The sequence below is a fragment of the Ambystoma mexicanum genome, chromosome 1q (genome assembly GCF_040938575.1).
Source record: "Ambystoma mexicanum isolate Mex_15411 chromosome 1q, UKY_AmexF1_1, whole genome shotgun sequence".
Lineage (NCBI taxonomy): Eukaryota > Metazoa > Chordata > Amphibia > Caudata > Ambystomatidae > Ambystoma > Ambystoma mexicanum.
Window position 1 is genome coordinate 1,523,653,715 of NC_090922.1, and position 26,894 is coordinate 1,523,680,608.

At 45.3% G+C, this 26,894-nt stretch overlaps 1 protein-coding gene across 8 annotated transcripts in view; it reads right to left on the reverse strand.

Moving 5' to 3' along the window:
• The window catches only part of SZT2 (SZT2 subunit of KICSTOR complex), a 2,035,845-nt gene that overhangs the window by 1,809,273 nt on the left and 199,678 nt on the right, over positions 1–26,894 (reverse strand). For all 8 annotated transcript variants that reach the window (XM_069642429.1, XM_069642432.1, XM_069642427.1 and 5 more), the window contains exons 9-10: positions 24,334–24,504; positions 20,247–20,478 (exon numbers count right to left, since the gene is read on the reverse strand). In XM_069642429.1, the coding sequence (XP_069498530.1) occupies positions 20,247–20,478; positions 24,334–24,504 (403 nt within the window). The remainder of the gene's footprint in view (positions 1–20,246; positions 20,479–24,333; positions 24,505–26,894) is intronic.

Sequence of the window (26,894 nt, forward strand, 5' to 3'; positions counted from 1 at the left end):
AGAGGGGTCAATGTGAGCTGTAGGGGAGTTACACAGAGATTCACAGTGACAAGTATTCAAATAAACTCTTACACACAATGTTTCTTGATTAAACAATTATTAATTGATTTAACAGTCAGTTAGAGTAAGCCTTCTTCAGAAGGAGGCAATATAATAGTAACACACAAATACACTCCAAAATACACACTCTTAATATTTCTAAATTAGTAAGTATCCTTTTGGGAAGGCCCACACAGAAACTTCCTACACCCTCAGGTGACTTTAGTGACTAGGACAATGTGGACATTAATATACTACTGTTGACATTCAGAATCAGACTTAAGAGTTTGTCACAGAGAAAGGTTATTATGACAAAACAAGAGATCTCACAAATATTCTCAAAGCAGGTAAGTACTTTTGTAAACCCCTGCAATGCAACGTTAGTTAACCTCTTCCTGGAATGAAGACAAAACACACTAACAGAGGAAAGAAGAGTCATTCAGGGAGCCAGGCTATGCCAAAGTCAATTGGGCAAAAGTCTTCTCAGAGGTAGGTAAAAAGTCTTGCACAATGTTTAAGAAGTCTATGTAGAAAAGAAGAATTCAAAGTAGGGCCACAAGCTGTTTAGGTTTGTGAAGTAAAGAAGCTACCAGCAACTCTACAGAGCAAGTCTCACCAACAGAGAACAAGTGCAGTTACACGACAAGAGGCAAGTTCTCTTAGATTGTACAGTACCTTTAGGTTGAAGAAAAGTGCAGCAGATGGCTTCTGTTCCTGTTCGTCGGGACAAGAGGGAGGACTTCTGGGAACTCCTGCACTGCAATGGGAAAGTTACCAACCGCAACCGGCAATATTCAAACAAGTGGCACTTCAGTGTTTCTCGACAGCCAGGAACCGCTGTGTTTCTATTTGCGGTAGACGCAAGGAGCTTAAACACTGAACAGTCACTGAATTGAAGATTGCCGGTTGCGAGCGGTGACCGTCCCATTGCAGTGCAGGAGTCCCCAGAAGTCCTCCCTCTTGCCTCCACGACTGAGGCCCAGGAACAGTGAGATCTGCAGAGCTGCACAGGAACAGAAGTCATCTGCTGCACTTTTTCTCCAATACAAAGGTACTGTAAAATGTCTGAGAGAACTTACCTCTTACTGTAGAGTTGCTTGCATCATCTACTACTTACAAGTCCAATCAGCTTGTGGCCCACATTTGATTTATCTTTTCTTCAAAGACTCCCAAGACATTGTACAAAGATGTTTCTACTTACCTACCAATGGTGCTGCAGCCTATATAAGACTTTTGCCCATTGACTTTGAATAGCCTATTGTATTGAATGACTCTTCCTGGGGGGATCCAAAAGTATTTGCCTGCTTAAGAATATTTGTGATCTCTTGCAGTTTCTAAATAACCTTTTCCTTTGACTTATTACTATACGATTCTAAATGCAACAAGTGGTATATTAATGTCCCTAGCACCCTAGCAATTGAAGTCACCTGAGGGGGTAGGTAGTGTCTGTGGGCCATCCCAAAAGGGTATCTACTGATTTAGAGATATTAAGAGTGTGTATTTCATGAAGTGCATTTGAGTGTTACTATTATATTGCTCTCTTCTGAAGAAGGCTTATTCTAACTGACTGATAAATACATTAATAATTGTTTATTCAATACACTTTGTGTCTAAGAGTTTATTTGAATACTTGTAACTGTAAATCTCTGTCTAACTCCACCACAGCTCAGATTGACCACTCTTGAGATAAGACTGGCTGCACAACACGCTACCAAAACTGTGTAGTACAAGCTTATACCAAAGGTTGGGTTTCCTATACCTGTAGTCAGAGTTGTTTGTAGTGTTCCCAGAGGGTACTGCATACAAATTTTGCCTAACAGACACCACAAGAGTATGAGGCAACACCAACAGAAGGGAATACATATCCAGGAGGACTGAGCTGTCTGGTAGCGGTGCCTTGCGGATCAAAGTAGTAGGTGTGACGGTAGAGAAAAACCAGCATTGGTTAAGGTGCAGAGGGAATAGAGTTTCAGCAAAGTTATATGCGTCAGAAGTCTCTGGGATCAGGATAAAGTACATTCAAGAGCAACCAACACTGCAACAAAGTAATGTTAAGAAGGAGGTACCGACAACAGAGCTGGCGGGAAGGGGATCAGACCTCCCTTATCTTGTGTGTAGAGTAGCACGACATCAGGTGGAAAGGGTGGAGCTGATTTGCAGAAGTGGTAACAGGGAAGCAGGGATGATAGTAACGTGTCGAGCCACCGACCAGCCCCCGATAAGCCCAGACAGGCGCTAGGCCTTTAAAGGCGGCCTTCATTAGGGGGATGCCAGCCCAGCCTGCAGGCTGGCAATCCAGTAACAAATGTTAAAGAAATCCTCCAATCATAGTGTTGGTAAGCAGCATAGATGCGACCTCGGGGTTCCAGGCTGGTACAGCAGAGAGGGGATCACAATGTTAGATAGCAGGGCCAGAAGGAGGTCCCCGGAGGGACAAGAGCGGATTCGAAGAAGGGGGTAAGCATCGGAAATCCAACATTTGAGAAATGGTTGGATGGAGGTAAAACGCGAGCTTAGCAAGGCATAAAAATTGTAGCGGAAAAAGCAGGCATGCAAGGACCAAGGCACAGTGATTATAACCACACCAAGATCTGCAGCAGCAGCCAATCTCCTACAGTCTTCCAGCTCACTTCATTCAGCTCTCATAGCGGTACACATTTGGAGGGGGCAGGGGTAACCCTGCCCACCAATCCACAGACTGGTAACGTTAAAGTTTTGGAAGCTAACCTGTAAGTGCTAGCTAGCCGAGCACCCATATAATCGGGCACGTCCATGCATTTGTAGATTTGGAAGTCTGACTCAAATCCAGTTTACAGATCAACTCAAACAAAAAGAGGATGTGCCTCTGTGGACTCGGGAGAAGCATGTGTAGTAAAATACAAAACAAAATAACATGGGTATTACTTAAAAAGGGCTATAGTACCCAATCAGCTGCCAAATAATTGGCCATTGGTTACTTAAACAGTAAAAATGGCTACAAACTTGGTGTAACCAAAAACAATAGCATAGCTGTCACCAACCTACTTCGGCATCAGACCAAATGGGATGCTTTAAAGCACTGCAGCTCCCACTAGCCACAGGAGCTAGTGAGCACAACTTATGAATACAACGTTACAGCTATAGAGGGACTTCAGTGAAAGTTCCTCTGACAGACAGTTCAGGAGACTCAAGAGTCGACTAAAAAGGGAACCACACAAATGGAATTCTGCCAAAACCTGGTCACAGGCATGAACAACTGATTTGACAAAGTTATGCGGCCAAGGAGACGAGGGGCAAATAGGCTGTACTATCCACTCCCTTTGGGGTCCATAAGGGTCCAGAAAGAGTCACACTTAGGGGTTGTGTCCCCAGTGAGAACTGAATGGAAATCACAGAGGTAAAATAGCCAGGGCAACACAAAAGTCAAAGAAAACTGAAGAGCAACTCACAAAGTGGGCAAAAAAGTTATTAACTAAGTTACAGTCTGTGGCCCCAGGGCGCTCTCGTGTCGCCTGCATTTTTGTATGCCTTTTGCCAAACGCACCACACAATGTTTATGAATCTGTCATACATGCCAAATACACCATGTGCCCCACTTCTTCCAACATCTGTGTGTGTTTAATCAAGCTCCTTAGCTTAGTTGGACTTTGTACCCTACGCACCTACAAATATCAAGTTATTTGTTCTGCAGTCTCAGTCTGTAACGTGAAGTTAGGAAAAAGAACAAAATACAGTGCAAGAAAATGCTGTGTGACTTATTTTACCACAGCCATCTTTACATAATGCAATGAGAACAAAAATGAATTTTCTCTACCAAGATTTGGGACAATTAATACATTGAGGTGAACAAGACTCATAATTTAACACCTTAAGTGCTAAGGATATGTATGTTCGTCCTGAATTCCCATAAGGAATCATTGTAGGCCCCACCCACTCCCACACAAGTTAAAAGAGGTTTACAAATAAAAGTAGTATAATAAAGGTAAAGAGGCTGGTGCTTGAGCTGGCTTGACACTTCACCCTCGTCCACCACGAGGAAACTTACGTCGGCTTCTTTGACTGGCCATTCCTCTGGCCCTTCCAAATAAGGAGTAGTAGCGAAAAGATCTACCCCTCCACTGCTGTCCACTAGTACGAGAAGGCTGATGTTTTGCCGAACAGCTGCACCTAAAAACTTGGTGGCTGCTTTAGAGGTCTGCAACATCTCAAGGCACTCGTCAGCCTTGCTGCCAAAAAGATGAGACACGTCAAATGGCAAGCTTAGAGCTTGCACATCAGGTGCAAACCCCAACTTCCGCAAACACGCAAACCTGCGTATCACTGTGCTAATAGTCATTGATCTGCTTATGCTATCTGCAGAATCCAACCCAGACTGAAGGGACTCACACATGGCTTCCTTGCCGTCCTTAATAGCTAGGAAGCTGTCCCTTTCGGGAATATGCTCTGCTGTCATAGATATGCCCTCCGACAGAGGGTATGAAAATTTTGCCATGGCACAAGTGGAGTTGGCCGACTTCAACACCATAATCCCAGCTGAAAATATCTTACGTTCCCATCCACGTGCTTATCGTCCCTATCAGGAGGGATGGTAGGGTACGCTGCGTGTTTCGAGGTAGCCGTGGCTGCCTGGACGACCAGACTCTGGAGTGGGGTGAGTTGACAGGTAGCACGGGTCGCTACTGGGGGGGCAGTATTTTCTTGTAAGAGACTTATTCACTGCAGGATTAGTCTCAGGGGTCTCCCAATTCCTGGCCACCCTTTTTTGCAGAGCCACATGGAATGGTAAAACAGGATCTGTAGGTGGACCCTTGGCCAAAATGTCCATAAGATCATCCTGATCAAAATGCACAGGAGGTCTAGACCAGCCCAGATATTCCACAACTCAACATAAGTTGTCTGTAAGAGGAGTCGGCATGCTCCCCTGGGTCGGCTTTGCCGAACTCCAGCTCAGGAGAAATGTCTGGACCACTAGCATTATGCAAGGACTCGCAGAAATCAAGCATCCTACTCTCCTCCGGAATGAGGCCTTCAGGAACATTAGGGGTCCCAAATTGAAGACCAAAAGGGGCATCCTCCTCATCCAACCGTTCCTCCTCCTCAAAAATGAAAGTGAGGGGTACACCTTTTTTGACAGGTGTACCAACCAGAGGCTGCCCAGTCGACTTACACTTATGAAGCGTCTTTTTAGGTGATTCCACAGACACAAGTAACTCTGCCGGGAAAACTGGCACCAACGGCGAAGGCATTGACTGACCGGGGTGGAAGAGTCTATAGGCACTATTGACTGGCGTCGGGCCGATGTCGTCGATGGCTTTGATGGTTTGGAAGGTTTCGAAGACCTTGACCTCTCATCCAGTCTCGATCGATCCTTAGAAACCTTGTCCGAACGGGACCGCAAGGGCTCCCGATGAGGATCACGCAGTTTATCCGGGCTCGAGGGCGCACGAGTATCCGGCCGAGTCCGCTCCCTGCCGGCTTCCACAGAAGGCGCGGACGGAGCCTTGCCCTGTTTATCAAATATCTTCTTTAGCATATCCACCTGGATTCACATTCTGCCGGCGTCGATTTCTTGGACGTGCAGCTCACCCTCTCAGGGGTGTCGCCCGAAGAAGACGACGAGGAAGGCGACCAGTGGTGCCTTCGCCTAGAATGCTTCGATGAGGACCAGTGGCGGGACCCACTCCACGACCTTCATCGCTTGGCCTTCCTCTGAGGAGAGTCGCCCCTCCACTCATCAGTCGAAGGCCCAGCATGTCATGACTTATGGGGCTTGGACGCCTTGCCTACCTTGAGCTTCCCCTTTCGTTCCCTCAAGGCTTTCCCGGTCATAGACTGGCACTTGGATCAGGTATCCGTGTCATGGCCCCTGCCGAGGCACCACAGAGAGACACGATGCATGTCCGTGATAGACATCTTGGAGCTGCAGTCCTGGCATTTATTGAATCCGGATTTAGGAGGAGTCGGTGTTGAAGACGAGGACATATCGAAAACCTTGAACAGCAAATACTTCAGCAGTACGAGGCGCCGAGTTTCACGAAGCAAACCAGTTTGCGGAAAAAACAGAACCGAGGCAACGGGTGCTGTGCATGCTACTTATAACATCTGATGACATCACCCTCGATAGAGGCCGTCGAGGGACATCGACCCAACGCCATCGATGCAGGTGCCGCTCTACCAAAACATTTCCGAAGCTGGATACTACAGGTCAATGATGAGGAATACGATGGAGGACACAATCCATTCGAATGACATGCATTACTTACAATCATCAGAAATGCTATTACGGTATCTGCTTAGATTCACTGCAGGATTAGAATACCTACATTGTAATGTGGTTACTATTGTTAATGTTGGTAATGCTGGAAATTCTGCTTTGACTCCTGTACCCTGAACCCTTCCAGTATAATTGCATTATACCCTCCTCGTAGCCTAATTATATAGCCTCAAGCCTCCATGCTAATCGAACCTAGACATGATCCAACGTTGGTTAACCTTTATTAGTACATTATCAAACCTGATTGTGTGTATTCCAAAGACCATGGGTGACCCGGTCTATAGCACTACTGCACCAGGACCACTCAACTAGTGCATACCTTTCACCTAGAAACTAAATGGAGACGCTCCCTGGCTATGGCCATAAAGCTGCCATGCTTAGACAGAATTAAGACCACCACCTTCCTACCTGACATAGATCAACACGTTACTAGACCCATGACAGCGACTGCACATAGACCGACCAAAGACCAAGCACTAACGTCTGACCAATGGATAAAATGATATGCTTTCAAACCAACACCTAACCTACCTTGCCAAACGGCAAATAGAAAACGAAGACTTGGTTACAGACTCCCTAAAGGAGGTCACCTAGAAACCATCAGCCTGCACAAACATAAGCCTAAACCAGAAATTGTCAAGAAAAAGACCAGCACCACTAACAACTCAGCCCTAAAAATGAGCTCTCCTGACAATAACAGCAAGGGTACCAAACTGCCCTCAGAGAATAACACCACTACTTTTAAAGGAGGTCTTATCAATGCTAGGTCTTTAACAGCCCATGCGCTTGACAACAATGACCTTGACTTCCTAGTTATTCCAGTGTCATGATCTCTGCTTCCAAAAGGTCAGGGTTTTCCCAACTCCCTTGGAAGCAGATCCATAACCCAGGTTCCGAGTGCCAACCAGTCCCAATTGGGACCTTTTGGACCCAGTCCTGGCGCCAGTGGCACCAGGCTCATAAATATGCCCAGTCCCAGCGCTGGAAGCGCCGGGCTCATAATGCTTGGGTGGACTTACCTGCAGCAGACCATGCTGCTTACTTGCCTACCAGTTGAGCCTCTGATCCTCTTCTGTTTGGAACTACTTTTCCTGTTGGGTGGGGCAGGAGCCACTCCCTAGATTCAGAACACTGGAACTCTTCTGGAAAGCAGGAACTCTTTTCTTACCTAGGCGTGGCTGTGGAAGGAGACACCTAAGCACTACAGGAGGCTATTTAAACCACACCCGATGGATGAATCTTGCTTTGCGTTATTCTGCATCCTCTGCAGCAGAACGCTCATCGTGTCTTCTGCATCTGATCCTGGGCCTAAGGAAAAAGGCTTACCATCCTGAATCCAGTCTTCAGCAACACCTATAAAGACAAGAAAGAACAGGTTAGCATTACGGTCTTCAGTGACAGCTCTTCACTTACCTGGTCCATCGGCTGTCACCAACGCCTCGCGCTGCATTCCGGCATCTGAAAGACAAAGGCTTACCTACTCTTCGTGCGCTCCGGAGGTCTTCACACTGCATTCCGGCATCTGAAAGACAAAAGCTTACCAACTCTTCGCACGCTCCGGAGGCCTTCGGCGCTGCATCCCGCATCTGAAAGACAAAACAAGGTGCGTTTAAAGACATTGGGGAACTTGAATACTCACGAGCCATTACTCCTTTCCACATCTAACCCAGTGGGTATTCCGGCACCCTGCAGCCGCTCCGAACTTGTACCTGCAAAATAAAAAGACAGTTAGAGCGCATCGTGAAGCAGGCAACAAGCGCTTACTTACGTGCTTCCAGGCGCTTCTATTCATCACACGGGCTCCATCTTCAACTCACTTCAGCCCGTAATCCGCCATCGCCGGAACCCTGCAAAACAAGAAACATCATTACTAAAGACTTTAAAGACATTAGAATTACTCGAAACTTACCGTTCGTGCAGTAAACGACGGACAGCAGTCCTCTGAAGTCAAGAGGCCTGCTCCCCTTATCCAGTGAAGAAACTGGTTACAGCACCCTGCCCCGAGGCAGATGGAGAGCACGGCGTTCACAAACCTAAGGTGTGAGCGTTAACCTTTGGGGTTCTACAGGAGAAGAGAAAGGGAAGAAGAGAGAGACATTCAATAACCCAGTTCCTTAATCCCATATTTTCTATCTGCAGACATCTTACCCTTCGAGTCAGACATACAGTGCACAGAGGTCCAGCCCAAAGAGCCAGCCGTGTGTTACACATCACCTTTGAAGATACGGTATACGCCCAGTCAAGACCGGCGCCTCTACGGGAATCAGGTGAGCGTTACATCCAGAGACACTGCTCCAACCTACATCTGGTCCATTGCTATCACTATCTATACCAGACCAGTATACTATTATCAGGCAAGATAGGATATCAGCTAAAGGGGGTGGCGTTGCCATCATCGCTAAAACGTCACTATGCCTTAGGCAGGTTCCTATTCAAACTTTCCCCTCTGGAGAACTCCTCACCATCAAACTACCCCCATCGCCAACTCAAACCAGAACTGCTCACCTGGTCTACAGACCACCTGGCCCGATATCCTCCTTCAAGGAAGACCTATTGTTACTCCTTACAAACAATTCCAAACCTGGCTCATAAATCCTGCTTCTAGGAACTTAAACCTAGAACTTTATGACACCAAAGATGTCAATGCACGAGCTATTAGCAATAGTATCGCCGAATTCAGCTTCAACCAACAGAATTAAGCCCACCACCTTCCTACCTGACATAGGCCAACACGTTCCTAAACCCATGACAGCGACTGCACATAGACCGACCAAAGACCAAGCACTAACGCCTTGTGCTTAGCAAAACCCACCCACAACAAAGGCAGACAGTTGGATTGGATAGCAGATTCTAACTGCTATATTAACATCCGATCTAACCAGCCCTGCGCCTGGACAGATCATCATGCCACCCTCTTAACTATACAAAAGAGCACCAACCTTAACCCTGACAAATTACTGGCTCCTCCTAAACTATCCAGAAATATGAGAAATATAACAGCTCATAGGTTACTCCCACTTCTTCAACCCCTTATGAACTGCTCAACTACCAATGAGCGCATAGACAACCCTACCGACCTTGTTGCCTCTATAATGCAACTATACTTGATGCCATCAACAAGATTGCTCCACAAAAACAGCGAAAAGCCAAACCCTGCATGTACACTTGGTTGACCCCTCACCGAAGAACCCTGCGAAAAAACAAAAGAACAGCTGAAACCACACAGAAAAAACTGCCCTTCACGCCCCCAACAAAACCTACAAGTCTGCGATCTTCCTAGCGAAATGCGACCCTTACAATGACCGGATCCATAAGGCCAAATCCAACACTAAAGAATTATTCAACATACTCAGAGAGCTAGAATCACCTACAGCTCCACCAACCTCATGCTCCAAGGATACCACCTGGTGTCTTAACATTCAGAAAGCGCTCTCAGATAAGATTGAGCTCCTACAAAAGAAAATGGAGACTAAAAAGACTAGCCTAGTCACCAACAGCCCACATCCGTCATCCCAATCTCCTCTACCAGATCAATTCGACCTTTTCAAATTTGCCCCCTCAGCATTAGGGAAGTTGAGGAAATAATCTTAAGCCTAAAACCTTCTAGATGCATGGGTGATATCTGCCCAAAATCAATCATAAAAGAAACTGCGAAGGAGCTTGCACCCTTTATTACTTTGTTAATAAATGCCTCATTTACAACGAATACAGTAGCAACGAACCTTAAAGACGCCTGGGTCATGCCCCTACTCAAGAAACCTCCCCTCGATCCAAATACCTCAAACAATTACAGACCGATCACCACAGTGCCCTTCCTTCTTAAAATTATCGACAGAGCAGCCTACCTGCAGATCCAGCATCACTTGGAAAGTAAAAACTTACTGGGGCTACGTCAATCGAGCTTCCGTCCCAGGCATGGCACTGAAACAGCTCCGATAGATCTAGTAACCCAAATAGAAACCATAAAACATGAAGGCAACCTTGCCCTCCTTCTGTTACTAGATCCATCAGCGGCATTTGACCTTGTGGACCACAAAGCCCTTTGCAGCCATCTCTCTTCGGAAGCCCACTTCTCCAATGACGCTACCTCGTGGATCTAGTCAATGCTCAACAACAGAACCACTAGAGTTTACCCCAACAAGATCCGCCACACCTGCTGCTGTCACCTGTGGGGTCCCACAAGGTTTGTGTGTCTCCCCTACGCTTTATAATATATTTGAAAAGCATCTATTCAACAACTTAGACAAAATGGGTCTCTCTTATACAAACTAGGCTGACGACACCCATATCCTTAACCCCATCACAGGCAATTACATAACAGACTCCAGACGACTCAATGACATATACCTCATTGACCAAGCATGGATGGTGCAACACAGACTCTGCCTAAATGACAGGACTGAGTTACTCCTCGTAGGAACTCCAGCCAGACTGAATAGGCTTGACAATCAGGTTAACAGTTTCATCATTGATGGCAACAACATTAAGGTCTCGAATGATGTCAAAACCTTAAGCATGTTCATCGACTCGACCCTCTCCCTAAGACAAATCAGCGCCACTGCGTGTCTACCACTACATACACCTGCAAATTCATTAACGCCTGCAGACCATTTTTGACTCCTGACAACTGTATTACCTTAGCCAGGGCCCTTGTACTAACCAAACTAGACTACTGCAATGCCTTATATTTAAGCACTAACAAACACAATCTAAGAAAATTGCACATTTATCAAAATCAGCAACCAACTTTCCGAGAAAACTTCACATCTCAGAGCTGAGAAAGAGTGTTCGAAGGCTCTCAATCAACCAAAGAATTAAATATAAAACCCTTTCACTTACCTACAAATGCTTGCACAATCAAGCACCCATTTACCTCTGTGACAAGTTCAATAATTACTCTACGGACCGACTGACTATATCATCACACACTAACTGCCTCATAATACCTAGGTTCCAGCTCCAAAAGGCAGGTGGCAGGAGCTTCCCAGTACTAGCAACCAACTTGGAATGCCTTACCCCCCCCCCAAGAGTATCAGACTAGAACCTTCCTACCACAAATTCCGAAAGGCTGTCAAATCCTGGCTCCTCATTAATGAAGATTAACTTCCTCCACCAGCTTAGTTTCCTTGTTGTATATGTACTTCTATTATGCTTTATCCTGTAAATTCATACCTATGTAACTGTAAATTCTTTCTTGCAATTGTCAAATTTATGTACAATTATTTGGTTTGTAACTTTGTACATATGTAACCGTAAGAAATGTGCCCACATGCCTCTGGGCTAGGCCTGCTATATAAATAAAAATACAATACCTCCCAACTGCACCACAATACCCAGCACAGCGTACTCAAACAATCCCCCCATTGCACATGTGTACAAAGGCACTACGGTGCTCTACACTTGCACCATCCCCACACTGCATGAATGGAGACAACCCCAACCATGCTCTTCACGCTCTTCCCTCCACCCTGTACTCATCAACGCCACACTGCAGGCAGGCCCACAGTCCCAAAAGTGCTCCTCACACTGCCTCGGACCTGCAGCTCCCACACACAACTTGCACCGCACACATTGCCCCCAGTACTGGGCTGTTCACGAAAATGACCCTCATCACCTCAAAATGTTAACAGAAAAGCACACACATACTACCACAGCACTTCACACACATACTGCCACAGCACTACACACACACAACACTCTAGCACTGTTTTAACATGACCTCAGCACTGACCTGCAAACACACGCCCCATCACTGCATTTACACACTGCCTCAGTACTGTACAGACAACATACAACTGCACAATCACCGCCCGAGGCACTGCAAACATTCCACCCTCACAACTGCACTACACACACCCACCATTCCAGCACTGCACTGAACACATATTACACCAGAATGCACAAGATGCCTCTGCACTGCACACTCACACTGCACCAAGCACCACACAAACATTCCACTGCACCACACACAAACACATACCGTCCCTTACAGAACATGTCTGTGCAGTGCTAACTGGGCATACTGACATATGTGCCTACTGTGCTGGTGATCATAATGGTAGCTTGTGTTATTGGAATGTGGCCTTACTGTGGCAGCTCGACATATATGAATCTGCCATTGCATATGAGAACTTTTCATATTGGTATCTGGCCTTTGAGCCACATGGGCCTAATGAACTTGCCATCAATGTCCATAATGAGGGCATAATGGAATATTGCACAGCTATGCTAATGACATCATTGAATATGGCACTGCCCCCTAATTGGGCAGCGCAGAGACTGCTACTGCTATGCTACTTATGCATAGCCTAACAATAGAGAGTACATAGGCATTGAAAAGTAACAGAGCAAGAAACCGGTGCATTGCTGGTAATTGAGTGAGTACCAGACAAGAGTATGCCAATCACTTACAAACGGTGCTACTCTCTGGCTCTGGACTTATGATGGAAATATCTGAAAATGTCAGTGTCTAGATTTATGAAAAGGACTATAAAATGCATACAGACGGGCCAACACGGCTGGCTTCACCAGTGCTTGTTCTAAGTGGCATCTAAAGTGTTACAGCAGGTGTGGTAGTACCCCTCGCTTGCTCTACAATGCTCCTCAACCTGTTAGGACAGTTTCTCTGACCATACAAAGGAGACAGTACAAATCTCCACTCTTAGTATAAGGCTGTACCACCTGAGTTCATGGTAGCGTAGACAGAGCAGCCAGGCTAGTTTTAGGAGGGAGCTAGGGCTCTAGGAAGGTACAAAGAACCTGTAGCACACAAATAGTTCAAAAGAAATACTAACACCCAAAGTATTATACAAAGAAAGGTTTACTATAAAAACAAATAGGCCAAGGTAAACCTTGGTGGGTAAGTACTTTGTCATAGAATCATAAACACAACACAGTGCTGAAGGTACACAGAACAAAGCATAGACCTTATTCAGAATAACTAACAGTATTTCTAGGCAAGTCAGACAGAATCATACACATTTAGAATAGAATAGAATACACCTATTCAGGGGGAGTAAAACTGAAAGTTACTTTTTACATTACTTACAGTAATTGAAGGGTAGAAGACCCTGTCAGTCATGCAGTGACACTCGGCTTGAGAAACCAATTATTAAACCAACCCTGTTACCAGGATACTTTTCTGAATAGTGGAACACAAATTCATGGAACAGTATAAACCTATAACTACATTCAGGATAACCCTCAGTTATTCCAGGGGAGTAAGACCTAATTTTGTAATACACTTTTACAGTTGGCTTTCAGATCAGTGGAAAAAAGATTGAGGTAAGCAATAACTTTCCAACATATTTAGGATGGCACAAGGCAGGCCAAGGTTAGTAAAACCCTAACTACATACAGGATAACATTCAGTTATACTAGGTGAGTAAGACTGCATGGTGTAATAAACTATTACAGTTGCTTTTTCAGATCAGTGGAACACAGACTAAGGTAAGCAAGAACTTTTTACACTATTTTAGGATTGCACCAGGCAGACCAAGGTCAGCTAAACCCACAGTACACTTATTCAGATTGGCACACAGCTCTATTAAGTAAAACTTCTGCAGACCTATTCTAGACAGGCTATAAAGCAGTTCAGGGGAAGCAAAACCCAGTTGGTGAACGTATACATTTATATCCCAACAGAAATAGTAAAGTGAAGCCAACAACATTAATTTTATGGAAGAGGAGCAACCAATTCACAGGCAAGTAAATGAAACTCCATATATACTTTTAAGAGTGGTAGAACACGATCACAGGCAAGTAAATGTAACTATATATACTGTTCAAGAATGGTAGAACACATTCACAGTCAAGTAAATGTAACTCTATATATACGTTTAAGAATGGTAGAACACATTCACAGGCAAGTAAGAACTTTTATAAATGTTCATCTCTCAGAGTGACAGTTACAAAATCACCTCTTTTATAAGTATGTATATTTTACACACTTGTTATCTTTTCTAGGAAAAAGTCCTTCTCTATTGTTGGAGCATGAGTGTTCCCATTGGCAAGAGGGGGTCACTAGTTCTCTACTGGCCAACAAACAGGTCGGGATAGGCACAGTCAGACTTCCTGAGGCAAGCTGTTCAAACAGGTAAGTAGTTAACTTTAGAGTTAGTTAAGAGTGCAGAGACTTCAGAGAAGACACCCCTAGAGGAATTACAGTAATGGGCCTGGGCAAACTCCCAATCACATGAATCACTCCCAAAGCTTCATAGGAATCACAAAAGGCTTAAGGTAAGTAATACCAACACAGCACCTCAGCACAGAAGACAAGTTTGCAGCAAGACGTCTTCAGGATCTGCATCCAAAAACCCGGCCGATGAATTCCTTGTCGTAAAAATTGAAGACCGGACACTGGAAGGGAATATGGAGCAGTGATCAACACGGAAGACTGCAGGCAAGAGTTTCTTCGTGGCTGGATGCAGTTCTGTGGTTTTGGTGCCATTTTCCAGAGCCAAGAGAAGACTGAATATCACTGGTCCGATTCTCAAAGCTAATCCGGCACAGCATTCTGGTGAGGGGACTTCAAGGATTCAAATCAAGTCCCTGGCAGTCGAGAAGGATGCCACCAAAGTTTAAGTGCAATTCGGAATTCAGAAGACCATGCACCATGTAATGACTCAAGGTCTGAGGGTATTGGGGTATTGCAGCCTAGCAAGGTCACAGCATGCCATGCGATGGCTCAAAATGCAGGTCTTCTTGAGTCTAGTGGATCTCACCAGGCTCTGAGTAGGAGTCGTTGCGTTCGGGTCCCCAGGTCGATTGCAAGGATGTGTTACAGCAGCCTCGGGTTACCCAGCTGGCTCTACAGTCGCTGGAAATCGCTATGGCAGCTGTTTCTTCATTTTGCGCTTTGGTTTCAGATCCAGTGGTCGACTTGTCAGCAGCTTCCAGGTTTGGAGTATTTAACAGGAACTACAGCACAACTTCTGCATTCTCTCCCTGCATTTTACAGCAAGGGGCAGTCTGGTTGGTCAATCAGGACAGCCAGGCCCCTAGCCCCCATCGTCCCCCACTGGGAGTTGGTTCCTTTCAGGCAAGGTGAAAGACAAAGGCTGCATAGTATTGGACCCCTCCCTCGCTTCCTGCCTTCTCAGACACTCTGGAGCTTGGGCCGGGGATCTAAAGGGTTCCCGCCGAAGACTAAACTTCCACTGAGGTCGTTCCTATCTAGAATGGCAGGGTGAGACGTCCGAAACAGCAAACACACAGGAAGTGGCCATTTTAGCATTTTATGGTGGCCCTTCTGTGTATTACCGAGGCTGAATTAACAGCCTGCGAATAATAAAGACTAACAATCGAAGGTAAAACCACTGTCACATGCCAGTCATGTAAACTCACAATTGTAACAAAATGTTACCTGGTAAGTAAGAAAGGGTACACATTGTTTCCCCCTAACACTCCACATAAGGTGGGGGATGCTGGCTCACTGATACAAAATGTAAAGTGGATGAACTGTAGTCCACCGAAGTATATGACAGAGAAATGAACAGGGGAGCCCAAAGTTGCAACCCAGCCTAAGCCCAAATGTTATAGTAATCTATAGTATAGTACCTCTCCCCGTCTTTACAACATTACACAGCGCCCTTCTTTGAGATGCTCGAGGAGGAAGGGATTTCCTTCTCGAACTACGCTGATGACACACAAGCATTAGAGCAACTTTCCGGAGTGCACTCCGATGACGAACAAGAGCTAAACAGAATGTTTTCACTAATTGAAAATTGGATGATGGCCAATAATCTTGCTCTTAACAAAAGCAAAACAGAGCCGATTGTGGGTAACTCCAACCATTTCTCCAAATTGGACCGCATCAATAAATCATTCAGGCTAGGCTCAGTGGAAACTACTAGGCGTCATACTGGATCAGTCTCTTAATACGAGAGCTCAAGTGAATAGCGTTGTCGCTGCATCTTTCTATTATGTGAAACTGCTAGCTCACGTCAGACCTTTCATATCGCAAGAAAACGCTGAAACCATTGCCAGAGTCATAGTCGGTGCAAAGATTGACTACTGCAGTAGCCACCTTGTTGGCCTGGGAAAAGTTGATTCTAACAGACTTCAAGTAGTTCAGAACGGTGCAGTCCGTGTAATCTTGGGACTAGCCCGTCGTGACCATGTTTCAGCGGCCCGTCTCACCCTACACTGGTTGCTTATCCGGTTGCTTATCTGGCAGGCTTTAAATTCAGACTACTTACGATAGTCTTTAAATGTAGACTTCGCAGAATGCCTAAATATTTGCAAGTTCACATCCTTAACAAAGCCAACCACAGGCCTCTTAGGTCAAGTAACCAGAACCTGTTATCCATCCCACGCTGTAAACTCTAGAAGGCTGAGAATGGGGCCTTCTACATTGCGGCTCCTAAGCTCTGGAACTCTCTTCCACAGACTCTGACACAGCTCCCCTCTATTATCCCTTTCAAGAAGGCCCTTAAAACCTGGCTCTTCTGCTGATCTCCTTCATCCTCCTCTTTGTCTGGCCTAGGCTCCCCTGATTATCTGATTACTTGACGTTTTTTTTATCTGTTTGTCTAGTCTGCACCCTCACACCTCAGGGTTCATGGCAGCGTACTATAAATTGACTAACATAACATAACTTCAACCATATACTATGGGAAGACATAAAACGGTCACCAAAAAAAAAGAGTAAAAGACTAAGTGAGAGGCGAACAGGATTCCTCTACACCTAGGGACAATGAAAAATAGTTACCAAGTCCAAGCAAAACGTTCTGGGGTTTACACAGGTCAGGAAGGTTGATCATAAATATGAAAATATTACCAAACACTCTCCCACTGTCCACTTCCTTCTTTCACTCTACTACACTCCCATATTCCAATCTCTTCCATTCAACTCTTCCACAACCAGGGAGAAGCTCGGAAATGATTGTATGCAATGACTAAAAACCTTGCTACATGCACGCATGTCTCAGAAAATACTGAATAATGTTGCCATGTGCAATATACATGAATAAAACATGGATCTAGTAGAAATACAGACAACAGCGAAATAATCTGCAATGCGTACTGAACAACACAAAAGATTAACACATTTTCCTGATCATCACGGACTATGAAACAATTGGTCATTTTTACTCGTGGCTTTTTCTCCAAGAGTTGGTGAACGAGAGATGAATGAGGGAGGGCAGCGCAGTCATTAAGGAAGGAAGATGGGGCCAGATTGGTCTAGATTGAATTTCGTGTTGATCCGATTCGTCATTTTGTATACATTTTATATAGTTCTTTTTCTGACGGAAGTTTATACCTGTGTAAATAACCAATGTGTGTGTTATATAGTAGGTATGTATGAAAACGAAATGTATATATCGTGAAGCACAACATATTTTGTGGATAGGTGAGGTTTGTATTTCGAATAACCACAGTTTTAATGTTGCCTACGAATGTTTTGTGTCCATGTCCATTCTGTATGCAGGTGGGTCTGTCCTGATCTCCTCCCACTCCCCATGTATTCCACCAGTCGTGCCCTCTTAGTGCTCGGGGGCCCCATTACTCTAAACTTCACCGAGCATTGGAAAGCCAATGCAAAGGAATGATGCCACCTTACTTCTGTATGCAGGTGGGTCTGTCCTGATCTCCTCCCACTCCCCATGTATTCCACCAGTCGTGCCCTCTTAGTGCTCGGGGGCCCCATTACTCTAAACTTCACCGAGCATTGGAAAGCCAATGCTAAGGAATGATGCCACCTTACTGATATAGGGCACTGGCAGTGGGGCTTTCTCCACCAATGCATTGTCAGTAATAAAAGGCTCCAAAGATATTTTTGTAGCTGTAGCGCCAGAAGGTATATTTTAAAAACACGTATTATTTGATTGTTAACCCCTTAAGTGCCAAGCTATTATGCAAGTCTATGCAAAAAGGATGAGCATACTCATCCTTGGTACTTAATTAAACCCCAAATAGATTTTGGAGACAACCATCAGCTTCTCCCTCCTGCTCCCAATGTTAAAGGAGCCCAGCAGTGTGTCATGAGCTTGGGTCATGCCCCTAGATTAGCCTCTAAGAATTCGTGGACCATGGCTTATCATGCTTGGTCCGTAACACGGAAAGAACCATGTTTGGGCTATGGGGGAAAGACACTTCCTCATCACCTAAGATGGCGGCTTAAGGGGTTCTATGGAAAGTAACCGTCACGGTCTAGTGCTTCACACTCACTGCATATATAAGTCCCTCCTCTCACCTGCTCCGTGCTTCGCGTCATCTGCTTCGCAGTGTACGCTTACCGCGGCTCCGTTCTCGTCACAGTTTTCCTCAGCCCATTCTTATGATCTCCTGTCATAGTTCCATAGTTTTCCCTCTGTAGTTAGAGTACATTTTCCGTCACTTCCACAGTATTTCCCTGGTGTTAGATTTCAGGCAACATTCTAGTAAGTTGCCTTCACGGTTACCTCATACAATTACCGCGCTCATTCCTGTCAGCGGAACATTTGCAAATCTCCTTCAGCAGTTCGAAGCTGTGTTGTTTTCGTCAAGCGACAGTTACCGCAAGTATTGGCTGTTATGTTGTTGCGCCCTTGTTTTTTAGCGTGCCTTTTCAGTCAGCGGAGTTTTCATGTTTTGTAACTACAGTAATAAGCTGTTCCCATGTCAGTCAGCCCTTCCACACATGCTAGGTAGGGTTACGATTTGGTGACAAGGTTGTTAGTTGTCAATTCTGGGGAAAAGTTACAGTTGCTTCCAGTCAGCAAAACTACTAGAGTCATGTCGTTGGTTGTGGAAAGTCTTCTTCACAAGCTAGCATACACCACACGTTAAATGTGACAAAGAAATATTACTTTATCTCTGCAGTTAACCATTTATCTGTCCAATTGTTCACACGCAGATTGAGTTGCTTCTCATAGTTGGATTAGATGTGACTAGGTGTTCATGCACGTCAATATAGAGGAACAGCTTATCAATAGTATCTAATTCCTTATCAATTCCTAGCATCCCCATTATTTACTAGTCACGCACACCCGCCATCCTTCCTTCCCTCAGAAAATCGCATTTCATTTTCCCTTCTTCAGAACTAGCGCCCCTGCGCAGAAGCAGGATGGAGAGCTCCCAAAAAACAAACTACAGGTAACGCCTCCCGATGGGTATGAGAGATAATTCCTGAACGGGTGCATTAGACTAGTATACTAAGGATTACAGAATGTTTTTTTTTGTAGATCACCAGACTGCATAGATTAACTACGCACCCTGAGAATAGCGCCAAAACAGAATTCCAGAGAAGTGCTCCCGCAGAGTTTCTGAGGTAAGCGTTACACAGTGCAGCACATCTCTGAACTTCCTTCCCTCTTTTGGAGAAATCTCATTCAAATATTGTTACCTTTTTTTGCATAAAAGACAACCAATTATTTTGACCCTCTACACAATATTCTGTACGTCCAACATGTCCGTTGAACACTAACAATATCAAAGCACCCCCAACATTGAGGCATTGAAAGAGATTAATAGAACTTTGTTTCCTTAAAACAACTGTTGTAAGATTTGAAATGATTGAAAGTTCGTTTAGCAGTACACACATATTTGATTTCAAACTGTTTTGATGAAAATGCGTTTACCATCACCTTTAAATTTCGTGTTATAGATGAGAAATCTACAACTTATTTGAAGTGTTACTGTGTTTTTAAAAGGGCCCTTATTTTGTGTTCTTTCTTAAAATAAATCTAACATATGTTTACAGCAATTTTAACCATTTGGCACCCTGCCCAACGGCACCTTGGATTGGGTTAGGTCTGTTGCAAAGTCCACAAGTTGTCCCATGTGCCACCCAAAATGTGCGTCTCTCCTACTCTACTGACCAAAAGGACATGGTTAAAGGAGAGGACGAGATGGCAAAAGATGGAACGATGGCAAGGGGAAGAGGAGAGATGCAGAGGGAGGTTCGAGTAAGGAAAGAAGATGAAATCGGCAGACAATTGTGGTGAAATCCTAGGCAGCCCGGGTCCCTCACCTTTGCAGTGTGTTCCAGAAGCGTCGGATGACTGAGGTACGGTACAGGCTTGTTATCGGCTTCCTCATTGTACAGCTGATGTCGTGCAGGATGTCATAGCTCCCCTCCATGGTCACTTCCACTAGAGTTGTGCGTTTGGAAGAGTCGAGAGGCCATGGGGCAGCCGCCAAATACTCAATGCGCATGTTGTGCTTCCAGAGAAGAACCAGTTTCACATCCAGAAAAGCACTGCCTGCAGAGGAAGCAAAGGTGTGAGAGCAGTAGGTAACACCCATTGCAATGCTAATAGCCAATGCCCAATTGCTCACAGTTACAGCCCAAGACCAATGGTCCATGGGCAAGGTTGAATAAACTGCCGACAACCAGCATTTACTGCTCAATCATCAACAGCTAACAGTCATGTTAGGTGGTGTTCCTCAAGCTCTCTATGGAGTGGTTCAGAAAGAACTATTTTTTTTTGTAGGGATACAGGGTTTCCATCAAGTTCATCCACACTCTTCTAAAAGGATCATGACAAAGCACACTAGCTTCACTTTCAGGAGCTGGCCCATATACAGTAGAGAGAGAAAACGAAAACAAACACAAAGACACACACACGTAAATATACATGCATTATAAAGACATTGTGCAAAAGGAATCACCTACAAAAGGTAAGAACAGTATTAGAAAAGAAAAAAACAGCAGAGCCAGAATTGGTCTTGGCATTTTATACAGTAGCGCAACACTCTTGGTGGCGGAAGAGAAGGATTTGTATTCAGCCAGCAGGTATTGTTCAAATAGCCATGTTTTTAGTGTTTTTCAAAACTGGAGGATGGTGTGGCCATTGTGAGCCTCTGCCGGCATCGAGTTTCACATGGTTGGCGTTATGGGACTTTTCATTGGTTCTACTAACTATAGGCCCCTAGATTACACGGTCCACTATGATTGGGTTGGCATCAACCCCACTCATACTTTTCCACTTGCGCTTAGCAGCGTGCAGAATAGCCGGCCAGGTGCAGGGAGTTGGTATGCACCCCAGCTTCCCATCAATTATTGTTACAATCAATCCTTACCTAGGTGGTCATGTGTCAATTATTTCTTTGTATTTTGGCCTCGAGTCTGCTTCTTGGCCTGGGAAAGTTAAGGCGTCTGGGCATGGCAAATGTCCATGCGTAGGTGTGAAATTTTCATCCCTTCCTGCTTGTCTGGTCACGTGATTCCGACACCGTGAAATCGGCCTTTCCTTCATGCAATTACGTATATTTGATTTAATTCTGCCAGTGGTCTGCCATCTGTGGCTTATCTTCTTCTCTTTAATTGTATCCATTGTTGGCCTATTTCAGACAATACGACCTTGGCTTGTATGGTTATCTTAGTCTGAGTTTCTCTGTCTTTAATCCTCGATTTGTTTGCTGTGAAACTCTCTTCTTGAGAACTTTGGTAACCTTTGGTTGATTCTGCTCTTGTGCGTAGTGGAAGTGCTTTCTTGAGGTAGCTATAAGTACAGGTGGCTCTTGCCGCAATCCATTTTACTACTAAGCATAAGCAAGCCTCACAATTTCTGTGCTTCTTGCAGTTACTTTGCATATGTACACATTTAAACTATCTCCATCGTGCATATGGCACAAGTTTCTGACATCTTGACAGCAATTGTTCCACTTTAAGCTTAGGATGTCACTTGTCCATGGTGTTTCGTCTCATTTGTCAACATTCTCAGGTCGTGATATCTTCTAAATGCGAGTCAGTCCGGGTTCTTATGATGTCATCATTCGTCTTCCTTCAGTATCTTCTTAGCTTCTTTGGGTATTACATTCTGACGATCGTCATTCTGTCGCACTTGTCAATATGGTTTTCTCAATGGGTACCTTACTGTCCAGGTTTTCTTAGGTGTCAGTACTTCAATAGGTGCTGTCTTCTGAAAGGTAGTGGACAGAGCCCCACTGGGGCTCTCTACTGGTTTATTTGTTCATTATACGTCACATATTTCGGCGTGAAAGTTCCTGTTACTTCAAAATGGGCAGCAGGAGTGCGAATCGTGCTTGGCACTTCCTCTTCACCTTTTTGCTCTTAATTGGGTTATTTACCCCTTCAAGTTACCGCTTAGTACATATAGTGAATCTGCCATTAGGGAATAAAATACCTATAGTTATATATTGTGAGATCAGCACACACCACCTATTTGAAATGCTGATGCGTTACACTGTATTCACGTTCTCACTGCTCCTGTAACATTTCTGTTACATTGACAAGCATACATGTGTGCTGTATAGCTGGTAGCAGTGGACGCGTTCTCCCGACGTTTGCGTAATTGTTACCCGCAGCTGTGTTAAAGCACAGAAGGGTCACCATTGACCGAAACGGGTGCTGGATTCTTTTTTTTGCCATTTCTTGTAAGCTTGTCCTTTCTTGGTCCTACTGCCATGCTCGTGGAGGGGCTTCCTGGTTTGGCATTTGCCCCGAGCAATGCCAGTGGTTAAGATTCAGTCTAAACCTTCCAGCTATCACCTCTTTTTTTTTGCTTTGTCACCCCGAGTGGGACGGGTATGCCCAGACGTGGGTCCCGTGCCTGCTGGGCCTAGAGACCCAAGCTACTCCTCACTGATGAGCCCCAACAAGGGCGAAACTTGTTTGGTGATGCTTGTGGTCTCGTGCAGAAGGGATGTGACCTAGCAGTTCGGGCTGGACTGCCCCTTTTGGGGTGGGGTCAAGCCTGATTTGCATATGGTCTTTCCCCTTCTGTAATGGCTTGGCAGGCGAAGAACGATGGCCTGGAGGGTTGCCCCGAGCAATGCCAATGGTTAAGATTCAGTCTAAACCTTCCAGCTATCACCTCTTTGTTTTTGCTTTGGCATTTGTCTTTGGCAGGAATGTTTTGTGAAGACTACTGTGTCTCCAAAGTGTCTGTGAAGACAGGAATTGAGGGACGAGTCAAACTCTGCAGTCCTTTGTCTTCAGGCATTCCTTCCTCGAACCAGTTCCAACTAAGAGGTTCAGGACAGCCACCCCTGAAAGCTTGAATGTAGCATGAGTGCTGATTGGCTGGGTTCCTGGATAAATGGCGAAGAACAAATCTCTCTGAAATTGTGGTAGACTCCTTCTGGACTTCCAGAGGGAAGATTCCACTTCTTGAAATCCTGTCAACCAAGTGCTGGACCGAGTAAGTGAGGGAAATCGTTCAGGCGACAATCCTTCTCCTGGTGTGCTGGAAAAGGTGCTGAAACCACAGACCTACGAGAAACAACAAAGAACCTTTCCACATGACTGCTGCTGCAAAATTCCTTCCAGCGTCCTTTCTTTCATCTGAAGACCATGAATCCAGTAACCGGGTCCTGAGGGGTCCGCCTGCATCTTCATCTTCACTGATGAGCTATGTAATACTTACCCAAAGCTTTTGTGCTGCTCCGGAATGGCTAGCGTGGTGATCTGTACATTTGGGAGTTCACTCATACACGTTCACCCAGGCCCAACGCTGGTGCACATTCAGGGAGCCTTTTACGAAGTCCCTGAACGCTTTTACCCAAAAAAAACTGTTACCCATCTGCTGCAGAAGATTTCCACAGAAATTCTGGACTTTTATAAAGCTTGTGTCTGCCTTTTTGAACTTCAATCTGACCCTGAAAGAGACCCAGAACTACATAGGAAAGGACTCTTACAGCCTAAGTTCTGTGAAAGGATTGCCAAGTAACTTGCATTGTGTTGATGTTGTTTCTGTGATAAGGACTGGAAACAAAGGGTTACAAAGTTATTACTCACCTTTGAATTGCATCTCGTCATTCTGAAAAGTAACTGCCAAGTTCTTACTTACCTTTGAATGGTGTCTACTATTCTAAAAAATTAACAGCAAAGTTACATGTCACCAAGTGAGGCAAAAGAGGAACTCATTTATAACAGGCCACCTGCTGAACATGGACTTCAAGAGATAACACAGAACAAGCAAGCAGTTCATACAACATTCCCAAACCCTTTGCAATTAATGATGGCAATGAGTCCATGCTGACTTCTCATTTGCTCTACTGAACCCAATGTGGAGGCACGTGTTAATGCGATGGGATGGGATAAGTTAAATATGCAGCTTGTAAAATTAGGTGTGAAATGTGATGACACTCACCTTTAGAGATGGAAATATCACGTATACAGTAGCCTTCCCGCAGACGGACCGACACCACGCTCACAAGGTCTGCGTGAACTTCCTTCTCTGTATGCTTCTTCCGCCTCATTGCCAGCGCAGGGTTACTGCTGGCAGACACCAAGTGCTCATTGAACAGCTTGTGTTGGGACACTGCAAAAGACACCACAAAAAGGCAATGATTTAGGCCTCCACAGAAGATATGGGCATGATAGCATAAACGTCCAAAGGAGGAGCAAATGCAATTCAGGGCCACAGAGACCTGTGTTCTATGCACCAAACCCCAAAGTGACACCCAAGGCATATGTAAATTACATTCAAGTCGAAGGTCCAGGGATGCTAGCCGAGAGAAAGTACATTCTGCGGAGCCGCCGCAGCCCGCCTGAGAACAAGAGCTGGCTAGCCAAAAGTCCAGGTGTACAAGGAGCCTGGACGGTGCACACAAGTGCAGATGTGCACACAGAGAGAAGCTATATATAGTGGAGATGCCACAGCCTGCCAGAGAATAACAGAAACAAGGGGAAGTCCGAAGCCAAGAGAAGCCCAGACCTACCGGAGAGAGCCGGGGAAAAGAGGTAAACCCTGAGACAGCACACCCATGTCTGGGACCCTCATCCACAAGAGGAGAGCCAGAGAAATCCACTTCTATACGGGTGAACCTGGCAGGAGAGTGAACCAGGTAACCAAAAGAAATCATAAGAGAAGCCAGGGGAAGGGAGTTATTCCCCCTGGTGTTGTGAACTGTGGTAAAGTAAGTGGAAGAAAGACCAGGGGAAGGGAGGCACTCCATCTGGCGTTGTTAAACCCTGAAACAAGAAACCAGGAGAAAGGATGCATTATCCTGGCAACCAAGAAAGACCAGGGAAAGAGAATGTCATTCCTGGTTAAACTATAAAATCCACATACCAGCAGGGAGTCATTCATCTGGTAGCCAGAACTGTAAATACTTTTGATACTTTGCCCTTTTTGCTGGAGGAAGAATTCTGCTCTGGGAAAGGGAACCATTCTCTCTAAGAATAAACCAACACTTGGACGTAAAATCTTTATCCCCAGTGCAAAAGAAGGGAGTCATTATTCTGGCCCAAGAAAGTGTACTTTATCTTTAGTTTAGTTTAATGTGGGGGCAAAAGTAGGCCTTTTGACAGACACGACAATGGACTATTGCTTTACACAGACATGCTAACCAAATGCTTCGTATTTTAGTTGAGGCAGGGAAACCCATCTTACAGATAGGGAAAGTTAGGTTCTCTTTATGTTCTTGACTAATAAAAGTTTTAAACAATCACAATGCCACATGTGTGTCAGTCTCCTCCTTCTCCACCCTTAAAGGGAATAAAGCCAATTCCTCAACATTCTCTTGCCTGGATGTGATCGGTGAAGTTCAAGCCAGTGACCCTCCCCAGGGTAAACCCTAATATGATTGGGTTGAGAGAGGACTGCTACATTTTCTACTTACCTGTTAACTTCAAAAGGTGCTTATGTTCTACAACTTCTACCAGCATACTGGCTTTGCCAAAACTTGTTCTAGTGGGATTTGAGACTTCTTTTTCACACACCACAGGTACTTAGAATCCTCCTCTCTCTGCGCCCGTGACTTTTTAAGTCACATAGACAACCCTATAGTTATGGCTGGTGGCAGTCGACGTGTTGTACAAACTACTGTGCTAATTTTTAGCAGAGACTGTATTCACAGTCTCGGTTGTGCACGATAAGGTCACCTATGTTCGTGTGTGTGTGTGCGTGCGTGTTCGTGTGCGCGTGTGTTGTCCCCGCCCAGGCTCCAGTATGTCTGTGCAGGCAGGACGTGTGGAAGGAGTTTTTCACTCCCCTGCCATTTTGTCTGCCAGAGTGCCTGAATGGAACCATTTCCCATGGGGCGGGAGGGCTGGGTGACCTGATTGGATGGCTCCCCACCCCTTTCTGTAAAATGCTGAGAAAGTATGCAAAGGAGTGTGTGGGAAAACTGAACAAAAAGGTCAAGTTCCTGAGGTGAAAGGCATGCCGAACATTGGAACCAAAGAACCGAAGCTGAAGATGTACAGAGACACCTGCAGACCCTTCCAATCACTGTGAAGAGACCACTGCTTCCTAAACCTGTTTTCTACTCGACAGAGGGGCTCCGAAGAGGACAACGCCTTTCCTTTGGCTGGTGGCACCCACCAGCCCCGAGACGAAGTACAAATTGAGCCATCTCCCGAGGTGCAGTGCCTTTCCAGATCTGCAGACCGCGAATACCAAGAGACCTCTGACCCATTTATAGTGCAATATCGTTGCGAGGCCGAATCCGTCTAGAACTTTGGTGAGATCCAGTTGGACCTCCAGAGGCGCGATCGCACTCATCCAAGTCCCCTCACCAGGGTGCAGGACTTCAGAAGCAAAGAAGGTCGACCGGGTGAATATCGTCCTTTGCTGGTGCTGAGAAAAAGGCACCAAAACCGCAGACCAACTAAGACGACGGAAGAAATCCATGTCAAGAGTCCTCTCGAGATTGAAGCTGAGACATCCCATCCTGAGTCCTTCCTTTCGTCTCCAGACCAAGTAGT